General features: G+C 36.5%; 1 protein-coding gene across 3 annotated transcripts in view; it reads left to right on the top strand.

Annotated features, from left to right (window-relative positions):
* LOC150078008 (PHD finger protein rhinoceros-like) overlaps positions 1–22844 on the top strand; it is a 268851-nt gene that overhangs the window by 185391 nt on the left and 60616 nt on the right. For all 3 annotated transcript variants that reach the window (XM_090385480.1, XM_090385481.1, XM_090385479.1), the window contains exons 11-13: positions 762–943; positions 9454–9559; positions 18769–18834. In XM_090385480.1, the coding sequence (XP_090241606.1) occupies positions 762–943; positions 9454–9559; positions 18769–18834 (354 nt within the window). The remainder of the gene's footprint in view (positions 1–761; positions 944–9453; positions 9560–18768; positions 18835–22844) is intronic.

Below are 22844 nucleotides of genomic sequence, written 5' to 3'. Positions count from 1 at the left end.
TGTTACTTGATCTGATGAATCACATTTCCAATCCTCTCATGTCAATGGGTATATCTGCATTTGGAGAAAGCAACAGGACATCATGGCACCTGAATGCACTGTTGGATATTCAGTAGGCTGGAGGCAGTGATGTTATGGTTTGTTGATTTTCATGGCATGCCCCTGTCCTCTGATCACTGTTAATCAACAGCTTGGTGGGAACACTTGCTTTTCTATTGTCACCAACCAAGTACACCCCTTCGTGATGACAGTATCTAGATAACTCTGGTACCTATTAACAAGATAGCACACCATGCCACAAGGCCTGGCAGGTTGCTGTCTTGTTTCAGGAACATGACAATGAGTTCTTCATACTCCCATGGTCACCCAACTCACCTGATCTCATCCAAGTTGAACATGTTCGGGACCATGCTACCCGTGCTTTGCACAATGTGTCTAGTAATGTGCAATGCATGGCTAGCACTACCACAGGACACCCTGCAACATCTTGTGGAGGCCACACCAAGATGGGCTGTATTACAAGCAAAAGGTGGCTTCGGGAGGTATTAGGTAGGTGTCAATGCAAATCCAATTCAGTGTGTATATATATACATATATAATTTTGTGTGACTGTCAGTGTGCCAGAAGTAAAGGTATTTTAGAGTAGGTATTATCTTCATTTGTTCCCTGGTGTGATATTATTAACTAAATAGTGGAGGAATTATTATTGTATATATTATATGCAATAATAATTATATTTAATGCTTCATTTTTAATAATAGCCAGACTCAGAAGAAGGAAATGAGATGGTGTTCTGTGACTCTTGTAATATCTGTGTTCATCAAGCTTGTTATGGGATCACTAACATTCCTGAAGGAAGTTGGATATGTTGTCCTTGTGCTTCTGGTATTAGGCCATCTTGCATTCTTTGCCCTAATAAGGGTGGAGCAATGAAAAGTACAAGGCAAGTTATGTTGCTGTTTGTTTTTAAATTTAAATAAATATTGGAGGCATTAATGTTGATATTAAATTCCAGGCACACTTCTCAATCTTCTTTGTGTACCTTTGAAAATTAAAAAAAAAAAAAAAAAAATTAAAACTGAGGTAACAATCTTTCTATTAAGAATATTTACAAGAAACAGGAATAAATCCAGCAGAATCTTTAACTGTCCTCTTCATTGATTGTAAGGCATTTGTTCTTTGTTTAGATTTATTTCCAAGTTTCTTGTAGCTAATGGCATTTGTGGCCTCAATAGAAACTGAAAAAGGTACACACAGAGTTTATTCCAAAATTAGGTGTCAGTTTAACTTCAATTAATTTAAATGTACAAGTAGTTCAAATTTAAATACATTAATATAGAGAAGTGTCCAGAGTTCAGTTGTAAATTACTTGGGTTCAACATGCCTATTCAAGAGTACATTTGATTATTACATGCAGTAAAATCCAATTACAATGAATACTGGTGTGATGAAAGATTTTTCTATACTGAAAACATCTCAGGTCTCCCAGGAGATGTTTTCAGTATAATCTTTCCTTCATTATTTATTATTTTATAAGTGTTGTTTGAAATAGTTTGAAAAATTTCAGTACAGAAGACTATTTTAAAGGTCTGATTATGCATGAAATACACTCTTGACCAAAAGTTATCATGTTTTTTTTTTTCCCCCTTAATTTTCAAAGTTTTTTTTAAAAGTAGAACCAACTTGTTCACTAGTTTTTATTAAAATAATTTCTATTTTATATATATATATATATATATATATATATATATATAAAAAATAAAAATAAAAAAACTTAATATTTCAGAAATTTCCAGAATATTTGAAAATATTACAGAAAGGTGTAGAACACTCCTGAATGTGGTAGAACATTGTAGAAGATTCCTCAATATTGTAGATGATTCTAGAATATTTTAGAAAGTGAGAGTATTATTTCAATAATATCGAAGATTGTAGATGATTGAGGAATAAGAGCTGTAACTTATAAAATCCAAACACCTGTCATTCAGAAAAAGTGTTCGGTATAAGTTTTGTATGTTTCATGATAAACATGGCAAGAAATAAGGAACTGAGTGTCGAAAAAAGGAAGTGCTATTATAACTCTGTATAAAGAAAGTTATTCCATGAGAAGTATTGGCAAAAAACTAGGTGTTTCTTTTAAAGGAGTACAAACTACCATTCAATGATCCAAGGAGAGTAGCAGTTTAAAGGACAAACCACAATTAGGATGAATGTGCATTTAACTCATTAAATATTTGTAGTCAACTTTTATATTATCATATAACATACATATGATTATATCAAATTTTAACCCTTAAAGCCATCTATCTTGGAGGGTCCGGCGTTGTGACAATGGAAATCCCAAGATAAGACCATAATAATGATTTTTAAATGCAGTTGGCAACTTACTGCGAATGAAATACAAGCCCAGTTCAATAGGAACAGAGAAACTCCTGTGTCAACATTCACTGTAAAACTTCGTCTTAAACAAGCAGGACTTCATGGTCATGTAGTGTCTGTGGTCTGAAAACCTTTATTAAAACTGGAAAATCAATAGAAATGGTTGACTTCAGCTAAGAGCCAGTAGCATTGGGCAATTGAAGATTGGAAAAATGTACTGTGGACAGATGAATCTAAATTTGATATTTTGGGATTCAAGCGTAGAATTTATGCAAAGAGATCAACCGAAGAACACATTGTGTAGCACCTATAGTAAAGCACGGTGGTGGTAGTTCCATCATTTGGAATTGCTTCTGTTTTTCTGGAGTGCGTAACATCATCAGAATTGAAGGAATTTTAAGAAAAGAAGGCTATAAAAATGTTCTTGAACATAATACAATACCCTCTGGACATTGACTTTGCTGAAGAAATTTTATATTATGACAGGACAATGACCCGAAGCACAGCTCTGTGCTGTGCAGGAAATTTCTGTCAGCTAAACAAAGGAGGGGGGTACTGCAAATTGTGGTGTGGTCCAAATCGTCTGACTTCAACCCAATAGAGCTTTTATGGGATTATCTAAAATATCTGTGAGGTACAAGCAGGCCACTTTTTTTTTTTTTTTTTTTTAGCTTTCCATGATTTTTAGGATAATTAAAATGGTGCATAATGAAAAAATATTTATAAATAGTTTTATGTTATTTATTGTAATATTTATGCATACTCATTTATCTTGGTGACAATTAGTCAGTGAGTCACAGCTATGTATTGCTTAAACTTGCATTTCAGTTACCCTTTTGCTATTCTTTGTTAATATAGGACTAGCAGTACCCATTGCGAAAATTTCGCAATTGGTAGCAGAGTTTTCTGTAGCTGTCCTAAAGAAATGTAGTCCATGTTTTGTCATTTTTATTGCCTGATATTTTCCTGAAAATTTTTGGACAATTCATTGTCATCTCTATAAAATACTACTGAAAAGGGCAGAATATTAAAAAGTACACTAAAAACTCACCTTTCACTTTAAAAACTTGGTGGAACTTTCATTATTAGTGTTTCGTTTTCTTGCAGAAGCTTCTACTGTACAGTACCTCTTCAGTATCCAGCAAATATCAGCCCTGATGTTGACATTTCAACTCCCCTGGTACCTCAATCTCTGTGTGTTTAATATCCTGTTTAAACCTGTCACGCTGTTCTTCACTTACACTTCCAAATGTGGAAGTATGAAAATGTATCATGACAATTATGTTGCGACACAACTTCTTGAAATTCGCCAAGATATTTTCAACTATAGTCTAGTAGTCCAGATATTTATTGTTCTCTAAAAAATTCTCAACCACAGACCTGAAACTAATGCATACCTGAATTTCTCTTTTAAATTTTTTCCCCCTCATTAGTATGCAAATTTAAAGTTTTCTCTAGCTGTCTAAAGAAATGTAGTGCACGTTTTGCCGTAAGCAAGTAAGCCAGTATGCATCGAATCCTTATGTCTTAAGCAGGTAAACCAGTACACGTTGAATCTGTTGTCATTTTTTGTATCTGAAAAAACTTATAAATTTTCTTTGATTTCACCATTTTAGACCAATCCTGAATGCATTTGTAGAAACACGAAAAAGCATGTATCTTTTTCTCTACAAGGTATGTTCAACATGACTGATCATAGTAGCATGGCAGTGGACACGTCTTCCTGACTATGACATAATTCTAAATCCTTAAATTATTACTCACCTTAAAAAACAAAAAACAAATAAACTCAAAGTTGATAACGATAAAATGATCACTTCTGAACATTTTAAACGTAATGAATGGCAATGAGTGTATGAGCTTGCATGCACAACGTGGGGACATATAATGTGCAAGCAGTGCAACGGAATTCTAACAGTTAGTTCTTTCTTTTAAGGTAGGCAATTTTGCAATTGGTAGCAGAGTTTTATTATTATTATTTTATATATATATATATATTTTTTTTTTTTTTGGAACAAAGGACACAATTTTGCAAATGTGAAAATTGTTAATCATTTAAATACAGCTGAACTTGATTATAACAAGCACGGAAATAACGAGATCATGGCTGTAACGAGCAAAAAGCCATAATGATTTTAATTTACAAGTATTCCCATACAATCGCTCACTGTTATAATGAGCATACTACACAGATATACTGTACAAATTTTGGTAACTATGCAAACATTCTTAATTGCTTGGGTAGTCAAAAAACTCAATTCTTGGAATAGACAAAAATGAAAAGGACGACTTAGCTTTTATGACCACCTGCATCGCATCGGATTAGTGGCTGGTTTATGACCTTGTCCTTTTGGGGACGGGGCTATACAATAGTGCATTGGTGTTCTGCTTGTCGCATTACCCTATTTACAGATTGTATTGTATTCACTGAACTATAAATTTATTTCGGGACTTCTAAGAACTTTGTCAACTGGGCTTCTAAGAATTTTGTCAACAGGATTTCTAAGAACTTTGTATGCAGATCACTTTACTGTCATTTTAAATAAAATTAGTTAGACACGAACCCTTCCTTCAGAAACGTATCAACTAACAAAAGAAAGTGTAATGCGATTCGCGAAAGAGTTGAAATTATTCGTCAGTTAGAATGTAGGGCAAAAAAATGTTGAAGTGTGTAAAAAGTTTCTTTATCCTCTTCAACAGTAATGACATTGTGGAAGGATAAAATGTTTACGTATCGGCACTGGAAAAGAACATAACCGGGGGTGGGGGGGGAGAGATTAGAAAGTGGAAGTTACAAATGCCGATGAAGCATGGTTTCTATGGTTCACTACACAAAGAAGTGCTGGATTTTCAATAGACGGTCTGATCTTGAAGGTTCAAACAGAAAAATTTGCTAAGCAATTTCGATGCAACGATTTTGTATGTAACAACAGTTGGCTGGATCGATTTAAAAACTGAATACAAGCATATTAATACAAATAATATGTAGGTATGTACTAATATTGAATTATTAGTTTCTCTAATATTTCTTTTGTTTTTCGAATCTGTCTTTTTATCAAGTTATTTAGAATTAAAAAAAAAAAAAATTGAGGTAGGTTTAACTCATCACTGATATAGTGAGTAACAGCTATAACAAGGAAATTTTGTTAATCCCATGATACTTGTTATAACCAAGTTTGACTATAGTTAAAGCGCAAATTGTTAATCAGAAAAAATGCCTTATCAAATTAGACAACTGTTTAACAGTTAACATCTTCATGTGGCTCCATCTGTGAAATGAATGTTGAACTATTCTCATTTGTACTATAAAACTGGCCCATTCCTTAAAATAAAACTATTCAAAATTTTTAAATTTTAACAACTTTGTGCACACCTAGGAAGAAATAGCTTTAATTTGAGACCACTTCCAGCCTGATCGGTTAAGCCTATCGTTCACACTGACTAGCAAAAGAAAACACCTTCCGTATTAAATATATAGATGACAAAGTGCAGGCAGCACTTGAAAGCTCTTTATACTTTATATGGTTTCAGTATATTAAATTGTATGTGTAGAAGTTTGTTTATTCTTAATTGTATATGGTAAGGTCAAAAAGTTCCTGGTCTGGCCTATTAAATATAACCAACCTACATATGGCCCATTTTGAAAGTAATGTTCTTAAGCAGTAATGCACTTTTGACACTCCTGGTACAATTGCTAATGCCAGTTCTGGAACTAGTGTGCCTGGAAAGCACCAAGAGCACCTTGAGTTGCATCAATAACTTCTTTTTCATTGCAAAAGCAATGGACCTTTTAAATACTGTTATGTTAAAATAAGCATCTGCTAAAAACAGTATTGTGTTTAACAAGCTCTAGTTGCATGAGCAATGAGCAGTGTACAGGTGTGCCCATGTTGTCCTGCCACAGCTTCCATTTGTTGACTACCTGCAGTTCTGGATACTTTTGCTGAATTGCATCTCATAGCCACCACAATATTTGTAAACTATCTATCTTTATTCACAATACCACCCTCCCACTTTCCTCCAAACCGGTCTTGCTGAAATTTTTTTAAACATGGCAAATGAGGGGATTTCTAATTTGATAGTTCATTGTTTGTGTCTTGGAGAAAACATCAACTCTCACTCCAGTAATGATCTACTCTAAGAAAAATGGATCATTATGAGATTGCTGCAAATCATTATCTGCTCATTGAATTTATTATGAGTAAGGAATCCAAGACACCATACAGTACAACACATGTTCAAATCATTGCTTAAAATTCTATGTGAAATGTTTAAGCTTCTGCAGGTTATTGGTGCAGCATGGAGTTAATACAAGCAGCTTGAGTCCTAGTGAGATGGAGACTGGAAGTGATTGTTTTTTATGACGGCAGTGAAACTTGTAATTTCTGTTATGTCTTTTATATTTATGAATGCAGTGCAACTGCGATATAACATGGACGTTGAGTGACAACTTTAATACCCATAGCATAAACAAAGCACATTATAGCCAAAAATAAAATTTAAGCAGTTTCTCCCCCCCAACACTTCAATTTTTAACACGAACATTCAATAACTAAAATGTTGGTCATCTCTGCATGTTCATGTTAAATGAACCCGCAGAGATGACTAATAGATTGTCTTTTAGCAAGCACTTTTATATAAGCAAATTTCATTTTCACATTTTTTTAAATATTTTTATTTTAGTTTTACTATATTGCCATCAGTGGAAGAAATGGGTTAAATGTTTTTAATGGTAAAGGCACCATTACTTTTTTTTTTTTTATAATTCTGTACTCTAAAATAAATATATTAAACAGAAGTGCTTCATATACTTAAAATAAAAAAAAATATAAAAAATAAAATTTTCAGTTTCTTATAATGATGATTCAACATTCCCAAATGAGACAAGTTTACATGGAATACAGTTTACAGTATAATGTATAACTCGAAAATAAGGAACAAAAGCATAGACCATATAACATGCCAACTAGGATAACTAAATAGGTTTATGTATTCAAAAGAAAAGAGCTTTGTTTTTTCCCTAACAGGTGCCCCTTGAAATATGCGATTAAGATATTCCTGAAAATCATTGTGTGGGCAAAACTAACATTTTTAAAATCAGTCACATGCTATTTACAAAATTTTATAACTGAACATATACAACTGATTTCCCTCTCAGAGGAAACATTTAATTTTTATGAGTGTCTTATGTGCAATTAATGTTTTTGTTGATGTATTTTTTATTATTTTTAATTGAGATGTGAGGGAAGAACTGAACATGTACAGTAAATATGTACTCTCAGATAACTACTGTAGATGTTCAGTATAAGTTTATAAAAATTCATTCAATCTAATTGAGGGAATATGCTGCAAAAGAGAAAACAATAGTCCAATGGTTCAAACTTTGAAACCGTTGCAGTAGCTGATTCTGCTCTGTGAGGTTACTTCTGCTAGCATCTATTCATGTTTTGCATAAACTGCATTTTTTGTATCCCTCTTGTGGGGACACAATCACACTTGCATTATATCTGAAACTGCAGTATAACCAGGCATGGTATGTCAAGGTTGCACTGTATTTTTAGTTATTTGAATAGAATTTTTTGAAATTTAGTGACTGCAGTAAGAGTCACTTATGAAACTTTTTATATCAGGTGAACCCCTAACTACATTCAGTCATTTTGACAGTGGGAAAATGAACTTCAGTTTTTAGAATTAGGGGAAAAGTTTGTATTTTCTGACTCTGAAAGATATGCTTCCAAACTGATCAGGAATATGGAATATTCCTTATTGGTTGGGAAGCATATATCAAATTTCATTAAATATTTCAAACTTTCTCCTATCCCAGATTTAACCATCCCATTTATTTACAGATTAAAAAAAAAGAAAAAGAATTGTAATGTAATAAAATTCTTTTATTTTATTCCTAGAATAACATGGTTATTCTAGGAATGTAGGATTTCAATGGCATAATAATCCTATTGCTTACCAACATTATAACAATAAACCATTATTATGAGCATAATTTATAGTGAGAAGTCGATAGTGAGTGATACTTAATGCACTCTCAGTTTAATAACATTAAATACATACACAAATATATAATATTATATGATAATGAAGTTTTTTCAGGTTTTTTTATTTTTTTTATTTAATGTTTTATTATTTTTATTATGTATTTATTATTATTATTATTATTTTTTTTTTTTCTTCGAATATACTACTCTTTTAAATAGATATCTTTGCTTCACTGATGTTGATACAGGGCATGCCAGATATATACGTATATCTGGTTGTTGTACAATATCCATGTCTTTGGATATTGTAAAACTTGTTAATTTCCTTCATATGAGTGTAAATTGCTTTAATTCTGCATATAGTAGAATGATGATAAATGACAATAAAGAGATAAGCAAAACTGATCTCCTTATTGTTTTTTTATCATTCTACCGAATACTTCAAAAATTAATCGGTGTAGCATAACTGTTCTTTGTGTAACATTCATGCAAGTTACCGTATTGGAAATAGCCATTATTGTACATTGGAAGAAGAATAATATATGATGGAGATAATAAGTGAATATACAAGTTTTCTCACTTTCTTGTGCCTTATTCAGTTTGTATCCTTTTAAAGTTATAATTTTTTTTTTTTTTTTTTTTTTTTATGAAAACCTCAAACACGAAAGGTATCAAAACCTATAGCACTTAGTACCGTGCATGGGTTGAAGGAGAAGTATGGGGGGAGGGGGATGCCGGAAACTTTGCTCTAGAGACTAAACATGGGTTTCACCACTTCAAGCCTCCAATAAGCAAAGTGGTGGTATTTCACCGGTTGATGAAAGTCATCTACCACCTGAATTTGGCTCTATCAGTAATTTACAATTCAATTTTTTCCCCCCCTCAATTGTTGTAAGCAGATTTCTTTTGTAACTGTTGTAAGCAGATTTCCTTTGTTATTATTACTGACTGACTATTACATTTAGGATTAGTAACACCATTAATAGTAATTACTCATGATAATAATATTGCTGTTGACAATTTATGTGAGTAGACTTATCACTTAATGAAAACATGTACTGAAAAGCTTCTTTATTTTCAGGAGTGGTCAAAAGTGGGCCCACGTTAGTTGTGCTCTTTGGATTCCTGAAGTTAGCATTGGATGCGTTGAAAAAATGGAACCTATAACCAAGATTTCACAAATTCCAGTAATTTTTTCAGTATTTATTTATAATAATTTATACAGTTTTAATATAACTAGTTCATTTTATGTCATTTTCCAGGGTGTGTTTTCCATCCAATAATTGATGAATGTTACTAACAGACTGTCATATTTTAAGGAGGATAAAGAATATACAAGGATAAAGATTATAATTCTTCTGGGGACTAATGGTATTAAGCATACACAAGCTGACGATTTTTTTGATAAATATAGGACTATGCTGAAAAAATGCTGCAAGTTATGTCAGAATGTTTACGTGTCTGCAATTCTGCCTAGGCACAATAGGAGGGACTGTTTGCTTGAAAGTCTTGTGGATTAACTCAAGACATGAGGGATTTTGCAAGGCTTTGGGGGCAAATTTTTATCATGGTACACACCTGTAGGTAGGATGACTAAATCTGTTTTGTAGAGAGGGGATGCATATGAACAAAGGTGATGCAAAATTTTTTCAGTATCATTGAGAATATCTTAAGGGTTCAAGAAAATTGCTAGTTGGGGGTGAGGGGGGGGATAATATAGACATGTTTATTTGATAATATGGATCAAAGTAATGCTTGTACACATCTCAGTAATTTTTGTTTGTTACTGTATTAGAAACAGCCAGTATTGGAAAGAGGTCTGAGGGTAGCGATGTTTTGAATGAAACATCACTGCCCTAATGGAAAAAACAAAGTTATAATAGAACGAAACAAGATAATCCCATTATATACAAGCCGACCGGGCTAGCCAGGTGGGTAAAGTGCCTGCCTGGCAACCCAAAGGTCGCGGGTTCGATTCCCGCCTCGGGCTTGGATCAAAGTACTGCAAAAACCTTGGGAGGTGCACTATGGCCACAGAAGCCGATGCGCCAACAACTACCAAACCAAAAAAAAAAAAAAAAAAAAACCATTATATACATAGTCTATTTAATGTATTTGCCTTTCAACTTCATACACTTTCTACAACAATGTTCCATCATTTGTACACTTCTCAAATAGAAATTGAAAGGCTGCTCCCCAAACCAGACTTCTCTTGCTTGTATGACATTATCATACTATACAAATTGAATATACTTTAAATTTTTTTTGAGATTTGGGAAGAGGGAGTAGTCTGAGCGTGCAACATCTGGTGAATATGGGGGATGATAAAATAAATAAACAAAATTCCTTCCTTTTCCTAAAAAAACAGAGGCCATGACCTTCCCAGCAGATTTCTGGGTGCAGAACTTCTTTGGACAGTAGAAGTCACTATACCTCCACTCCTTTGACTGTTCTTTAGTCTCTGGATCATAATGAATCAACCATGTTTCATCCATAGTTACAATTTATGCCAAAAAAATCATTGGCACCTTGCTCTAAATGGTGAAGAATAGCAGTTGAAGACAGGGCATGCTATTTCTTTTGATGAGCATTTAGACATTTGGGAACCCATTAGGCAAAAGCTTCCACACATACAAAATGTTATGAATAAAATATTCCCAGTACATACCTGGCTGGGTCTCAGCTATCCAATTAGTAGAAATTCATCTATTAAACAGTATCGCAGAGTGAAAGGCATTAACATTTTCAGGCACTGTCACAGAAACTGGTCTTCCTGTCCTTTCTGTATCCTCTTTGTCAAAAAAACCCATTTTAAAATTCAGCTTCTGATGGTTGAATAGCATGGACACTGTTGTCCTAACGTCGCCAACATATCAGTATGAATTTCCTTTAGTGTTTTCCCCTGTAGAAACATATTTTATAACCTTTTTACCTTCAGTTTTGCCGAAAGTGACGTTTTGACAAAATGTTACTTTCGGCAAAACTTGCCTTGGGGAACAAAGTTTTTAAATACACTAGGTAATTATTATTTGTACCAGCATGTCAGGGAAAATACTAGGAGTAAGAATATTCTAGACCCATTCTTTCTTCAACTTGTGAAAAAAGAAAAATGGAGGCCAAGGTTTTTTGAAGAAAATTGGCTGTTTAACATAAAAAGATAGCTTTTTCATAATTTGATACCCATTTGTCAAAAAAAAAAAAAAAAAGGAAGTGAGTTGGTCCAAGAATTTATCAGCACCTTCTCATATGTATGATATATTTAGGAAGGATTGAGAAGACAGAAGGAGTAGTAGGAACATGCTTCTTATCAAAAGCAGCCTGAATGAAAAAAAAGGCATTCTCTGATTCAGAAATTATTCCTTCCAGAATAGAATCCATGTGGTGTGAATTACTTGGAAGCAGAGTTATAATGAGTTACAAAGAGTATGACGGGGGTCTCTCTATGCAGACAGAATGAGCGAGCAAGCGTGTGTCTTTTTATGGATGATTTAAATTTCCCCCTAATTGATTATAGTAAGTTGAGGGAAACACACCTTGGTGAACAAAATTTTTAAGTAAACTAGGCAATTATTATTTGTACAACCCTCTGTGATCCATCTTAGAATCTTTAGAGAAAATACAAGGAGTAAGAATATTCTAGACCAAATCATTACTCATAAATCAAATGACATCACAGGGCTCATGGTATGGAAACTTTTGTCAGGAAGTGATTACATGGTCCTTAGTTGGAAGATTAAGAAAGATGTTGCAAGTTGTTCAAGGTAAAGGTATGGGTTTAATTTCAGGAAAGGGGACTATGACAGTTTAAGACACTACTTGGCATCTATCAACTGGGCAGCTTGCAGAGAGAGGGTGAATACATTACAATTATAAATACCTTTAAAGCATTTAATCACGGAACACACACACACACACACACACACACACACACACACACACACACACACACACACACACACACACACCTTAAGAAAATGCATGGGGAAGATGCTGAAATGGATGAATATTAAGCTGGCTAGTATAATAGAACACAAAAAAAAAAAAATGGCATGGAAGAGAGAGAAAGAGAACAAAGAGCAGGAACAAGGAGTTTTTCATGCATGTGAATACAAAAAATAAAAAAACAAATCGGAATTGGTTAGTAGGTTTTTTTTTTTTTTTTATGTGAACCCCAAACACGAGAGGTATTAGAACCTATAGTACTTAGTACCGTGCTTGGGTTAAGGTTGAAGGAGAAGTATGGGGGAAGGGGGGATGCCGGAAACTTTGCTCTAGAGACTAAACATGGGTTTCACCACTTCAAGCCTCCAATAAGCAAAGTGGTGGTATTTCACTGGTTGATGAAAGCCATCTACCACCTCAACTGATGATAATGAATTGAGTAGATATTTCACATTCATCTTTACTGACAAAAGATCCTTTGTAGTGAGGAAAAGTTGTGGTATATATGAAATTAGCAATTCTGAAGTTATAGGTGATTGTTTATTAGAAAAACTTTCAAGCATAAAGGCAAGTAAGACTCCTGGAGTTGGTGGCATATACCCAGTAATTTTGAGGGAGGCTGCTGTAGAGTGCATTAATTCCTTAGACTTAACTATAAAGGCATCATTGGACTCGGGAGAGGTTACTTTGGATTGGAGAACTGCCATCGTATCGCCAATACATAAAGGCAGTTCTAAGAGTGAAGTTACAGTCCAGTTGGACTTTAGCGGTAAAGAAAACTTTGAAGATAATGATTAATAGAAATGGCCTTTTAAGAGAGAGACAGCATGGTTTTTTCAAGGAAAAATCATGTTTAATTAACCTGATAAGCTATTTTAACACAGTTACTTGTGAGCTGGATGTAGGGAACAGTTTCAACATAGTTTATTTTGATTTTAACAAGGCATTTGACTTAGTCTCTCACGAGAGGTTACTGTATAAGATGGATCACATTGGAATTATGGTAAAGATTCTAAAATGGATCAGAGAGGGCTGTGGTTAATGGATATTCTTCAGATTGGTGTAACATCAAAGGTGAGGTCCCCAAGGATCATTTTTGCACCACCGTTGTTTCTGATTTCCATAAAAAACATATGAGCGGATAGAGGGCATGATGCCAAAATTTGATATAAAGATTGGGAGAGTGATTAATGATCAGTGCAAAGCAGCTCATTAAGGATGATTTGAACAGGCTTCAAGGATGCTCAGAAAAGTGGCAGCTGTGTTTTAACATAACTAAATGCAAGGTCTTACACTTGTGAAATAGCAACCCCTAAATAGCTTATACACTTAGTGTGGTGGGATTAAAAAGAGTAGAGGAAGAAAGGGATCTGGCAGTTATGATATGGGCAGATATGAATTTCTCTGAGCAGTGTAGGTAGACAGCCAGAAAAATCAGTGGTATTCTATTGGTGATTTATCGAACAATAGCTTTAGAGATAAGGGGGTGTTCCACTGTATAAAGCAGGTCTATGACTGCATGTGGAATACTGTGTTCAAGTATGGAGACACATCTTAAAAAAAGACATTGAGCTTTCTTGAAAGGGTCAAAAGATGAGCAACCTGCATGATAAGATCTGCAAAAGGGTGACTGTATGAGCAAAGACTTCAGTTATGAGGGTTACATAGTTTGGCAATTAAGCATCTTAGAGGGGACCTAATTCAGGTCTTGTAAGGCTCTGAGAGAGAATAGTAAAGTGAGTGAAGGTGAAATTTTCGCTATTATAAAGGATTCCACAACTTTTTTTCAATGTTATGAAGGATTTTATCAGTCTGTAAATTCAAATTACTAGGACAGTAGTTCAGACTGGATTGCATTGTCTAGAGAGTTGTTGATTGCTGGAGCAAGTTACCTCCATGGGTAGTTGAGACTGATAGCTTAGTGAAATTCAAAGGTCAGCTGACTGATAGTTGCCTGCACAAGAAGGGAAGTACATACTTAGTTTGGTTTCTTATCTACTTTTTTTACCTTTGTTTATATTTTCTTGTTATTTTTGATTTATTGTTTTTATTATTATTATTATTACTTTTTTTTTTTTTTTGGCTGGTGTTGAAAAAGCCCTGTTGCTTCCAGTGTATTATATTAGCATTAGAATTGGCATGATACAAGGAAGCAAAGCTTATATTAATTATAATAATAATTCCTTGTGTTACCTTGATGATCATGCATACTTAATTCCAAGATTTGTGGTCCCAGTTCTATAATTATTATTATTATTATTTTGATGAATAAATTGTATTGTATTGTATTATTATTATTTCTCCCTGATTGGGGCTTCCACTTCGTGATGGCTATTGCTACCAAGTACACAGGGTGGTTGTTGTTATGTCTGATGTTACTGTTGGTCGAGGAACTCTCTGACAATCCTACAGGTGTTCAGAATTGCAACTTTCTGGAGATCCTTGTAGGTGTTGGCTGGGAGACCTATTGCTACCAGGCTGTTATGTAGGGTCTTTGGCACCATACTGGTTGACACGATGATCAGGATGGTCGTTACTTGTTGCATATGTCACATCTCTTTGATCTCCTGTCTTAGGTTTGTGTACTTCCTGATTTTTTCCCCATGGGTTTTCTACAGGTTGCCAGCATTGAGTACCGCTATGTCAATCAGTAGCCTTTTCCTTCTTGTCCACAAGGGTTATGTCCGGTCTGATGTGTGGGATTGTCCTATCTGTTATTATGGCGCGGTCCCAGTACAGCTTGTGGGTTGGGGTCTCTAGTATTGCCTGAGGTTCGTACTTGTAGTACAGTACACTTTCTTCGACCAACTGGTACTTCCTTGCTAGCTTCTGATGTATTATCCTGGTTGCCTGGTTGTTCTATGTCTGGGTGATCACCTTGCATCCCGCGGTGATGTGTTGGATCGTTTCTGAGGCCAGGTGGCATCGTCGATATGTGTCATCTAATGCTCCGGGCTCCCTGGTGATGTATTTTCTATAGTTCCTGGTGCTGATTACCTGGTCTTGGATGGCGAGCATGAATCCTTCAGTCTCGGGGAAGAGTGTCCCGCCCACGAGCCATGCATTGGAAGCAATTTTATCTATGTGAGCCTGATGGAGATCATTGTAGTGTCTGCCATGGAGTGTCTTCTCTGCCCATCTTTCTAGCTTCGTTTGTACCTCCTGGTTGTGGAGGGACTAATCGCTTAGGTTGAGTGGGGTATACCACTTGTCTATCTTCCTTATGGCTTGGTGGAGTGCTGCTATGGGTTTCTGGAAGTAATCCTTCAGGTTAACTATCGCTGTCTTCTGTTGCTCAATAAGGTCTATTAGGCCCCTTCCTCCTCCTTCCCGGGCAATTGTCAGTCTCTCCACTGCAGATCTCGGGTGGTGTTGGCAGCTCTTGGTCATCATTGTCCTTGTCTTTCTCATGATATCCTCCACCTCGGTGTTAGTCCAATCTATGACCCAAAGGAGTATGTTAGCACTGGGACTGCATAGGTGTTTATGGCTTTAACTGTGTTCCCTCCGTTCAGCTTTGCTTTCAGCAGGCTTCTGAGTCTCTGATGGTATTTTTCGGTCAGGCAGGCCTTAATTTCCTTGTGCTGTAACTGCTGAGCTTGCATCATCCCTAAGTATTTGTAGGCCTCTCCCTCTACCATGGCTTTGATCTCTTTACCACTCTGCAGCTGGTAGTTTCGGGCGACTAATTTTTCCTGATGCAATCCATGGGTCTTGCATTTGTCTAGACCAAATTCCATCCTAATATCATTGCTGAATTCTTCGGTGATCTGCAGTAGTTGCTGAAGGTGCTTCTCAGCTCCCGCGCAGAGCTTGATATCAGGTGGGTGAGGGTGTACAGGTTCTTCCTTCCTTCTTTGAGGTTATATCCATACTTGCTACTGTTGAGCATGGTCGATGGCGGGTTAAGTGCTAGACAGAACCACAATGGGCTCAGGGCATCTCCCTGAAAGATTCCTCTCCTGATGGGGATGGGCCTGGTTGTGATGTTTTCAACCTTAATGGTGCTACTCCATTTTGCCATCGTTTCTCCTAGGAAGTTTGTCACTATCGGATTGACTTTGTAGATTTTCAGCGCCTCTATTAGCCAGCTATGAGGCACAGAGTCGAAGGCCTTGCAGTAATCAATGTAGGCTGTGTACATGTTGCGGCGCTTCTTGTATGCTTGCTCCATAACCGCAACATCTATGGTTAATTGCCCCTTGCACCCTTTGCTCAGCCGCTTGCATCCTTTCTGCTGTTTGGCCATTGTGTTCTGGCTCTCCAAGTGGTCTGATACCTTCATGGTTATGCAGCTGTCAGGATCTTATACGTTGTTGTGAGGCAGGTGATTGGCCTATATTTCACTGGGTTTCTTGTATCTTCGTCTTTAGGCTTCAGATATGTGATTCCTTCAGTGAGAAACTTCGGGATTGTCTCTGGGTGCCTTATCATTTGGGTGAACTACTCTGCCAGGTGCTTGTGTGTGCAAGTGAGTTTGTACCAGTAGTTGTGGACGTTATCTATTCCTGGAGTTCGCAAGTTGTGAGAGTTCTTGATCATCTGTTTTACTTCTTCTTCTTCTTGAATCTCCCGCCCTCTCATTTCTTGTACATCCTTAATTTTCTTGCGTTCTAGTTCTATCCAGGTGGCTCGGCTGTTATATGTTACTTCCCTGCTCCATATGTGTCCCCCAGAAATCCTCAATCGTCTTCTTCTCGGGTGGTCTTTTCCCTTGTTTCCCATCTTCTCCGAGATTCCTGTAGAAGCCTCTTTGGTCCTTATCGAAGATTCGGTTGTTTATTTTCCTCTGGGAGCTCTCTTTGTATCAGCGTAGTCTCTTGCTGAGTGCAAGGAGGTTCTGCTTCAATGTGTCAAAGTACTCTCCTTTTCTCTGATTTTTTGTCTCATGTTTGCTGGGGATGCTGTTCACTTTTCCAATTAATTTCTTACTCTGCCCTGTTGGTACTGGGTCAATTGGCCTATATTGACTCTTAATTCTTCTATCTTCTGCTGAAGGGCCGACCGGGCTAGCCGAGTGGGTAAGGTACCTGCCCGGCAACCCAAAGGTCGCGGGTTCGATTCCCGCCTCGGGCTTGGATCAAAGTATTGCAAAAACCTTGGGAGGTGCAATATGGCCACAGAAGCCGATGCGCCAACAACTACCAAAAAAAAAAAAAAAAAAAATTCTGCTGAAGTCTTCTTTCCCAAGCTGGTGGTTCCTTCTGTTTTCAGTTATTCTGCTTCTGGTCTCTCGCTTCTCTTCCATTAATCCTCGTGGCTGCAACCACAGCACAATACACTGCTGTGTGGATGGCCTCCAGTGTTGCACCATTGCTGTCGAGGTAATGTGGTATAATGTGCCGATTCAGGTGGTCTGTGACTCTCCACAAGGTTCGATTTGGCCTCTGCATCGGTATCATGTGAATCTTTGTGGGGTCTATTCCTTCAAATTCTGTTAGGGCCTTCTTCCACTCTTCCTCTATTCTGGATATGATGACCTCATCTGTTTCCACTTCAGCTGCTGCAGGTTGTATTTCCCCTTGTTCTTCCTCCTCTGGTTCCATATTCTTTATCCTTTGCAGTTGATCGCTCACGTCCTGCTTTATTTTTTCCAAGATTGCAGGGGCTATTAGGTTCTTCGTGACGATGGTCCTCCGCTTTTCGCTGTTCAGTGACCTGAATATCCAGGAATCGTTCCAGCTTTGTTATTTTGTAGTATGCTTGCATGATGTACGTATTCATTTCGATGCTCCACTTCATGCGTTGGTGTTTTCTCCCTTCCTGAGTGGTCATTAGCGCAGGAAGCACTTCCAGTTGGTGGAGCTGGATGGTCTTGCCCTTCTCTTGTCGTAGCCATACGGGGGACAGCACCACTCACTCCACTGTCTTCCTCAGGAGACCGTCTCTGATTTTTTGAACTGACCCCTCTGCATAAGGCCTGAATGCGAGTGACTTTATCCTGCGCCACACTCGATTCAGTATGATTAATATTTCTCTGCGACATCATCCATTATTAGCTTCGGCTTATGTCCAGTGGTAGTTCTCGCGAGTGATGCCAGATGGCGCCACAATCTGCCTTAGCCGCCACTCCGACCTTGGGTTAGGTAGGTAGGTAGGTCCCTTGGAGCAACTTTCACGATGTTTATTTATTTTATTAATTTTTATTACTGTTAATTAATTTATTATTATTATAATTTATTACTATTATTATACTGGTCTCCCAGCGTGATGGAGCCGCATTCGCTTCCGCCAAAGCAGTACTCGAACCCAGGTCCATCAGGCTGGTAGTCCAGTGTCATAACCATTGGGCCATCACGCCCCTCATTATTATTATTTTATTTATTTTTTTAATTTATTATTTTTTATTTTTTTGCCATACACAAATGCTATTATCCTGAATTAATTCTTTCAGAATTGTCAAAAAAATTTGCTCTATTCATTTATATTTATAGATTTTTATCTCTCCTTTCAGGTTAGTAGATGGTCGCTGGTGTGCTCACTTTGCAAGGAAAAAGTAGGAGCATGTATCCAATGTTCAGTAAGTTTCCTAATTAATCTATTTTTTAAGGTTGTTAGTAAAAATTTGAGAGGTATTACTTATATTAATTGAAATAACATAGGTCTGTCACTTTTGTGCTTGAATGCATTGCATATTTATTTCACATTATAGGTATTTGTTGGGTGAATTAGAATCCCACATTCAACAGGTATGCCTGTTTATAGTTTTTGACATCGTGAATGTTGCTTCATCAATTCTGACATCGTGAATGTTGACAGTGTGAATTGTCAACTCTCAATTGTCAAAAATCAATTCTGACATCGTGAATGTTGCTTCATCAGAAAATAAAACTTTGCTCTCTTCATATATCATTGTAACAAATTCAAAGTGAGATTATCACCTTCAGTGTGATACGTTGTAACATATACAGCCTATAAGATTTGTATTGAAGTTCTTCCATACCTTACAGCACCTTATAGGAAGCAAACTGAGGAATACCCATTTGTTAAGCTTATATGGATAGTTTATCTCTTAGGATTGCACAATTTTCGCATGCATGTGGTGAATAGTTACTTCAAATCGTCTTGGCCATTTTATTATACTACTGCTTGTTACCTTTCTTATGAAGTGTATTCGCCTGATGCATACATCTAACTGCATGCCATACATGGGTCACATACAATGTAGCTTTCTACGAAACATGCTGTGCTTTCTGTTGAACTCTCCACACCATGCATAATAGCATGCTCATAATATGCATGAAACTATTTTAATGGAGGGGTATTTCTTCTTTAGGTAACCTCGTGTAATAGGATGGGATAAATACAGTAAACCCCCGCTATTCGCGGAGGTTACGTTCCTGAGAAATACCGTGAATACCAAAAACGTGAACACTGAGTTATGGCTCCCATAGTAATAAAGGGATTCCCTTCCAAAGTATGAAATTTATAAGAAAAACTAGTCTAAAATTTTGTCTATGTATGTATTATATGTACCTTCATAATATGACTATGTACATAGACAGTACATAGTGAAATGCAAGCATATGGCATCGAAATGAAAATAAGAAACAATTTAATATTAAATGTAATATTTATTAGAAATTTAAAACAAATCTTTCAAACCAGCGCCTTTGCTAGCTAAAAAACTTATCCCACCAGTGCTATCACCAGTTTTGCTAAAGTGTTGATAAAGGAGTTTTGCCTTTTCACGAATGATAAGTGAACTTAACAGAATTTTATTTTGAGTTCGGTCTTCTATCCACAGATTTAAAGCCTTTTCCGTTTTTTCTAATTTAACATCACGAGTTACAGAGCAAATTTTTGAAGCAATTAGCACGTTTTCACGGACATTACGGTGGATTTTTTCTTCTGATTTTTTGATTGATCGTACCGTTGACTCATTGATTTTATAATGTTTTGCCACTGAGGAGACATTTTTACCATTAAAAATTTTGTCTAATAACTCAGTTTTATTTGCTAATGCCATCACCTTCTTTGATCTTTTCACATTTCCCTTGTTATTCGTAGCCATATTTTTGTACGTGTTAGAAAGAACTTGTCCACAATAAAGTCACTTTCTTCCGTTAACACACTCGAAAAAGTCTGTTTTACACTTCCTCTTCCTCTTTGACTTCCTCTCTTTGCAACTTGACTTTCTCCAGTCCAACTTTCCTAACAGTGAGGTAATTTTCCTTGGTGATTTTAATGTTCACAACTCCAGCTGGCTTCCATTTTCTAGTCACACCGACCCAGCTGGTCGAGATGCTGAGGCTTTTGCAATTTGTTAGCACAGATTGTTAATTTACCTACAAGAATACCGGACAATCCTAATCGTACAGCCAATACGCTTGATCTTTTTCTCACATACAACCCTTCTAAGTACACGGTCGAAGTGAGAGGTCCTTTAGGCACTTCAGATCACAACTTGGTGATTGGCTCTTCACCAATGGAACCTTTATCTCATGGCTATTCCCAACCTCGTGCTGTTTGGCATTACAAGAATGCAAAATGGGATGACCTGCGAGACTTCTTTTCTTCTTTTCCTTGGTCGGATTACTGTTTCAAAACTTCTGATGTCAACGTTTGCTCAGATCGTGTCAGTGAAATTATTCTTGCAGATGGAATCCTTTATCCCACACTCCACTTTAAAATCTCGTCCTAAGCCTTGGTTTTCCAATAAATGTGCTAAGGCTGTTCAAGAGAAGAATGTTGCATATTGTAATTGGCTTGTTTCTAATTCTTCAGTTTCATTTTCTGCCTACACCAAAGCTCGCAACAATTGTAAAGCAGTTATTAATCAGTCCAAACTAGAGGTTGAACAGGCTAAGAGTAGAAAACTTGCTTCTTGCCCTAATGGTAGCCGAGCATTCTGGTCTCTTGCCAAAGCTATTGGCCGCAACGTTTGCCCATCTCTGCTCCCACCGCTGTCCAAACCAGATGGTTCTGTTGTCACTTCAGCCAAGGATAAAGCTGACCTGCTAGCATCTCATTTTTCTTCCAGCTCATGTATTAATGATCTTGGTAAAACACCTCCCACCATTCCCAACACGCTCCATTCAATGCCTCCTGTGGTCTTCCGTCAAAAGGAAATCAGAAGGATTTTGATGACTCTTGATGCTAAGAAAGCTCCAGGTCCTGATGGTATTTCTCCACTTTTTCCCAAAACCTGTGCTCCTGAACTTACTCCTATTCTTTGCTGCCTTTCTTCACTTTCTTATTCCAAAGGTGTTTTTCCTTCTACTTGGAAATTTTCTCATATCCAGCCAGTTCCTAAAAAGGGTGACAAATCCCTCCCATCCAATTATCGTCCCATTGCAATTACTTCTACTCTTTCTAAAGTAATGGAGAAATCATTTAATCGCAAACTCTTAAACTACCTAGAAACCTTCCGTCTGATCAACAATCGCCAGTATGGATTCCATCAGTGTCGATCCGCTGGTGATGTTCTGGCTTATGTTACCCATTTATGGACTAATTCAATGGAAAGGTTCGGTGAAACACATGTAGTTGCTCTTGACATCTCAAAGGCTTTCAATCGTGTTTGGCATAAAGGTCTTCTAAACAAGCTTCCATCTTATGGTTTGCCAACTGTTTTTAGTAAGTGCTTTTGAATTAAATGCTATTTTGAAAGTTCTTTCTACTCGGTAGTGATCACTGTCAATTTCACTGCCTCCGAATACTCTAGTGTCTCTAATTTTGTCATTTAAATTTTAATTAGTGATAATATAATCTATTATAGACTTTGTGTTTCTTGCTTCCCATGTGAATTATATATATTCTTGTGTCTGAAAAAAGTATTTGTAATTTTAAGTTTATTAAAAATGTAGAAGTCTATCAGGCATCTTCCATTATTGTTGACCACGGGTTTGCCTTCTGATCCTATACATTTGTCTACTGATTGAGCACCAACCCTTGCATTAAAATCTCCTGCTAGTATAATATGTAGTAATGAACTTAAATTTATCCGTTACGCATTTTCACTCGGATTATTCAGAATTCAGTTCACAAAATTTAAAAACTTCATCAGACAGACTTATGATGTGGTTACCAACAAAAACAACAATGGAACTAATCCTTCGAGAGAGATTATCTCTACCCGGTAGAGAGAATATTTCTTTCTATTTCTGGTTATTTTATTGTCATTGTTTTTTGTTAAATATGCTGATTCTTGGCATACAAACAAAAGTAAAAGAATCTTTACACTTGAAATAAAAAATACTGCAGAGACTATTGTTCCTGAGAATGGTAGTTCCTGAAAACGCTGTACTCAGATGAGGGTCCGCAATTTTCACTTATAATTTGAGAACGGAACCTTGTCAGTTTTGCACACCATTCATGTGACCCCTTTTTAAATAAATATTTGTTCATATTTATTACTCAATAAATATGCACAAATATTTGTGCTATGCACTAACCTGAATAATAGTAAATAAGTGATCAACACACTTGGGAAGGTCCAGCCTCAAACGTCCCCTTGCTTCTTTGTGTACCCCTAGATAAACCCACTGCCCCCAGGTGGTGGTACTGGCCACTTTGGGAACCACTGGT

This window comes from Mastigoproctus giganteus, chromosome 11 (assembly GCF_048544385.1).
Source record: "Mastigoproctus giganteus isolate SK-2022 chromosome 11, ASM4854438v1, whole genome shotgun sequence".
NCBI classification, from domain to species: Eukaryota; Metazoa; Arthropoda; class Arachnida; order Uropygi; family Thelyphonidae; genus Mastigoproctus; species Mastigoproctus giganteus.
Note: the sequence above shows the minus strand (reverse complement) of the source record. Positions and strands in the feature narration are given on the sequence as shown.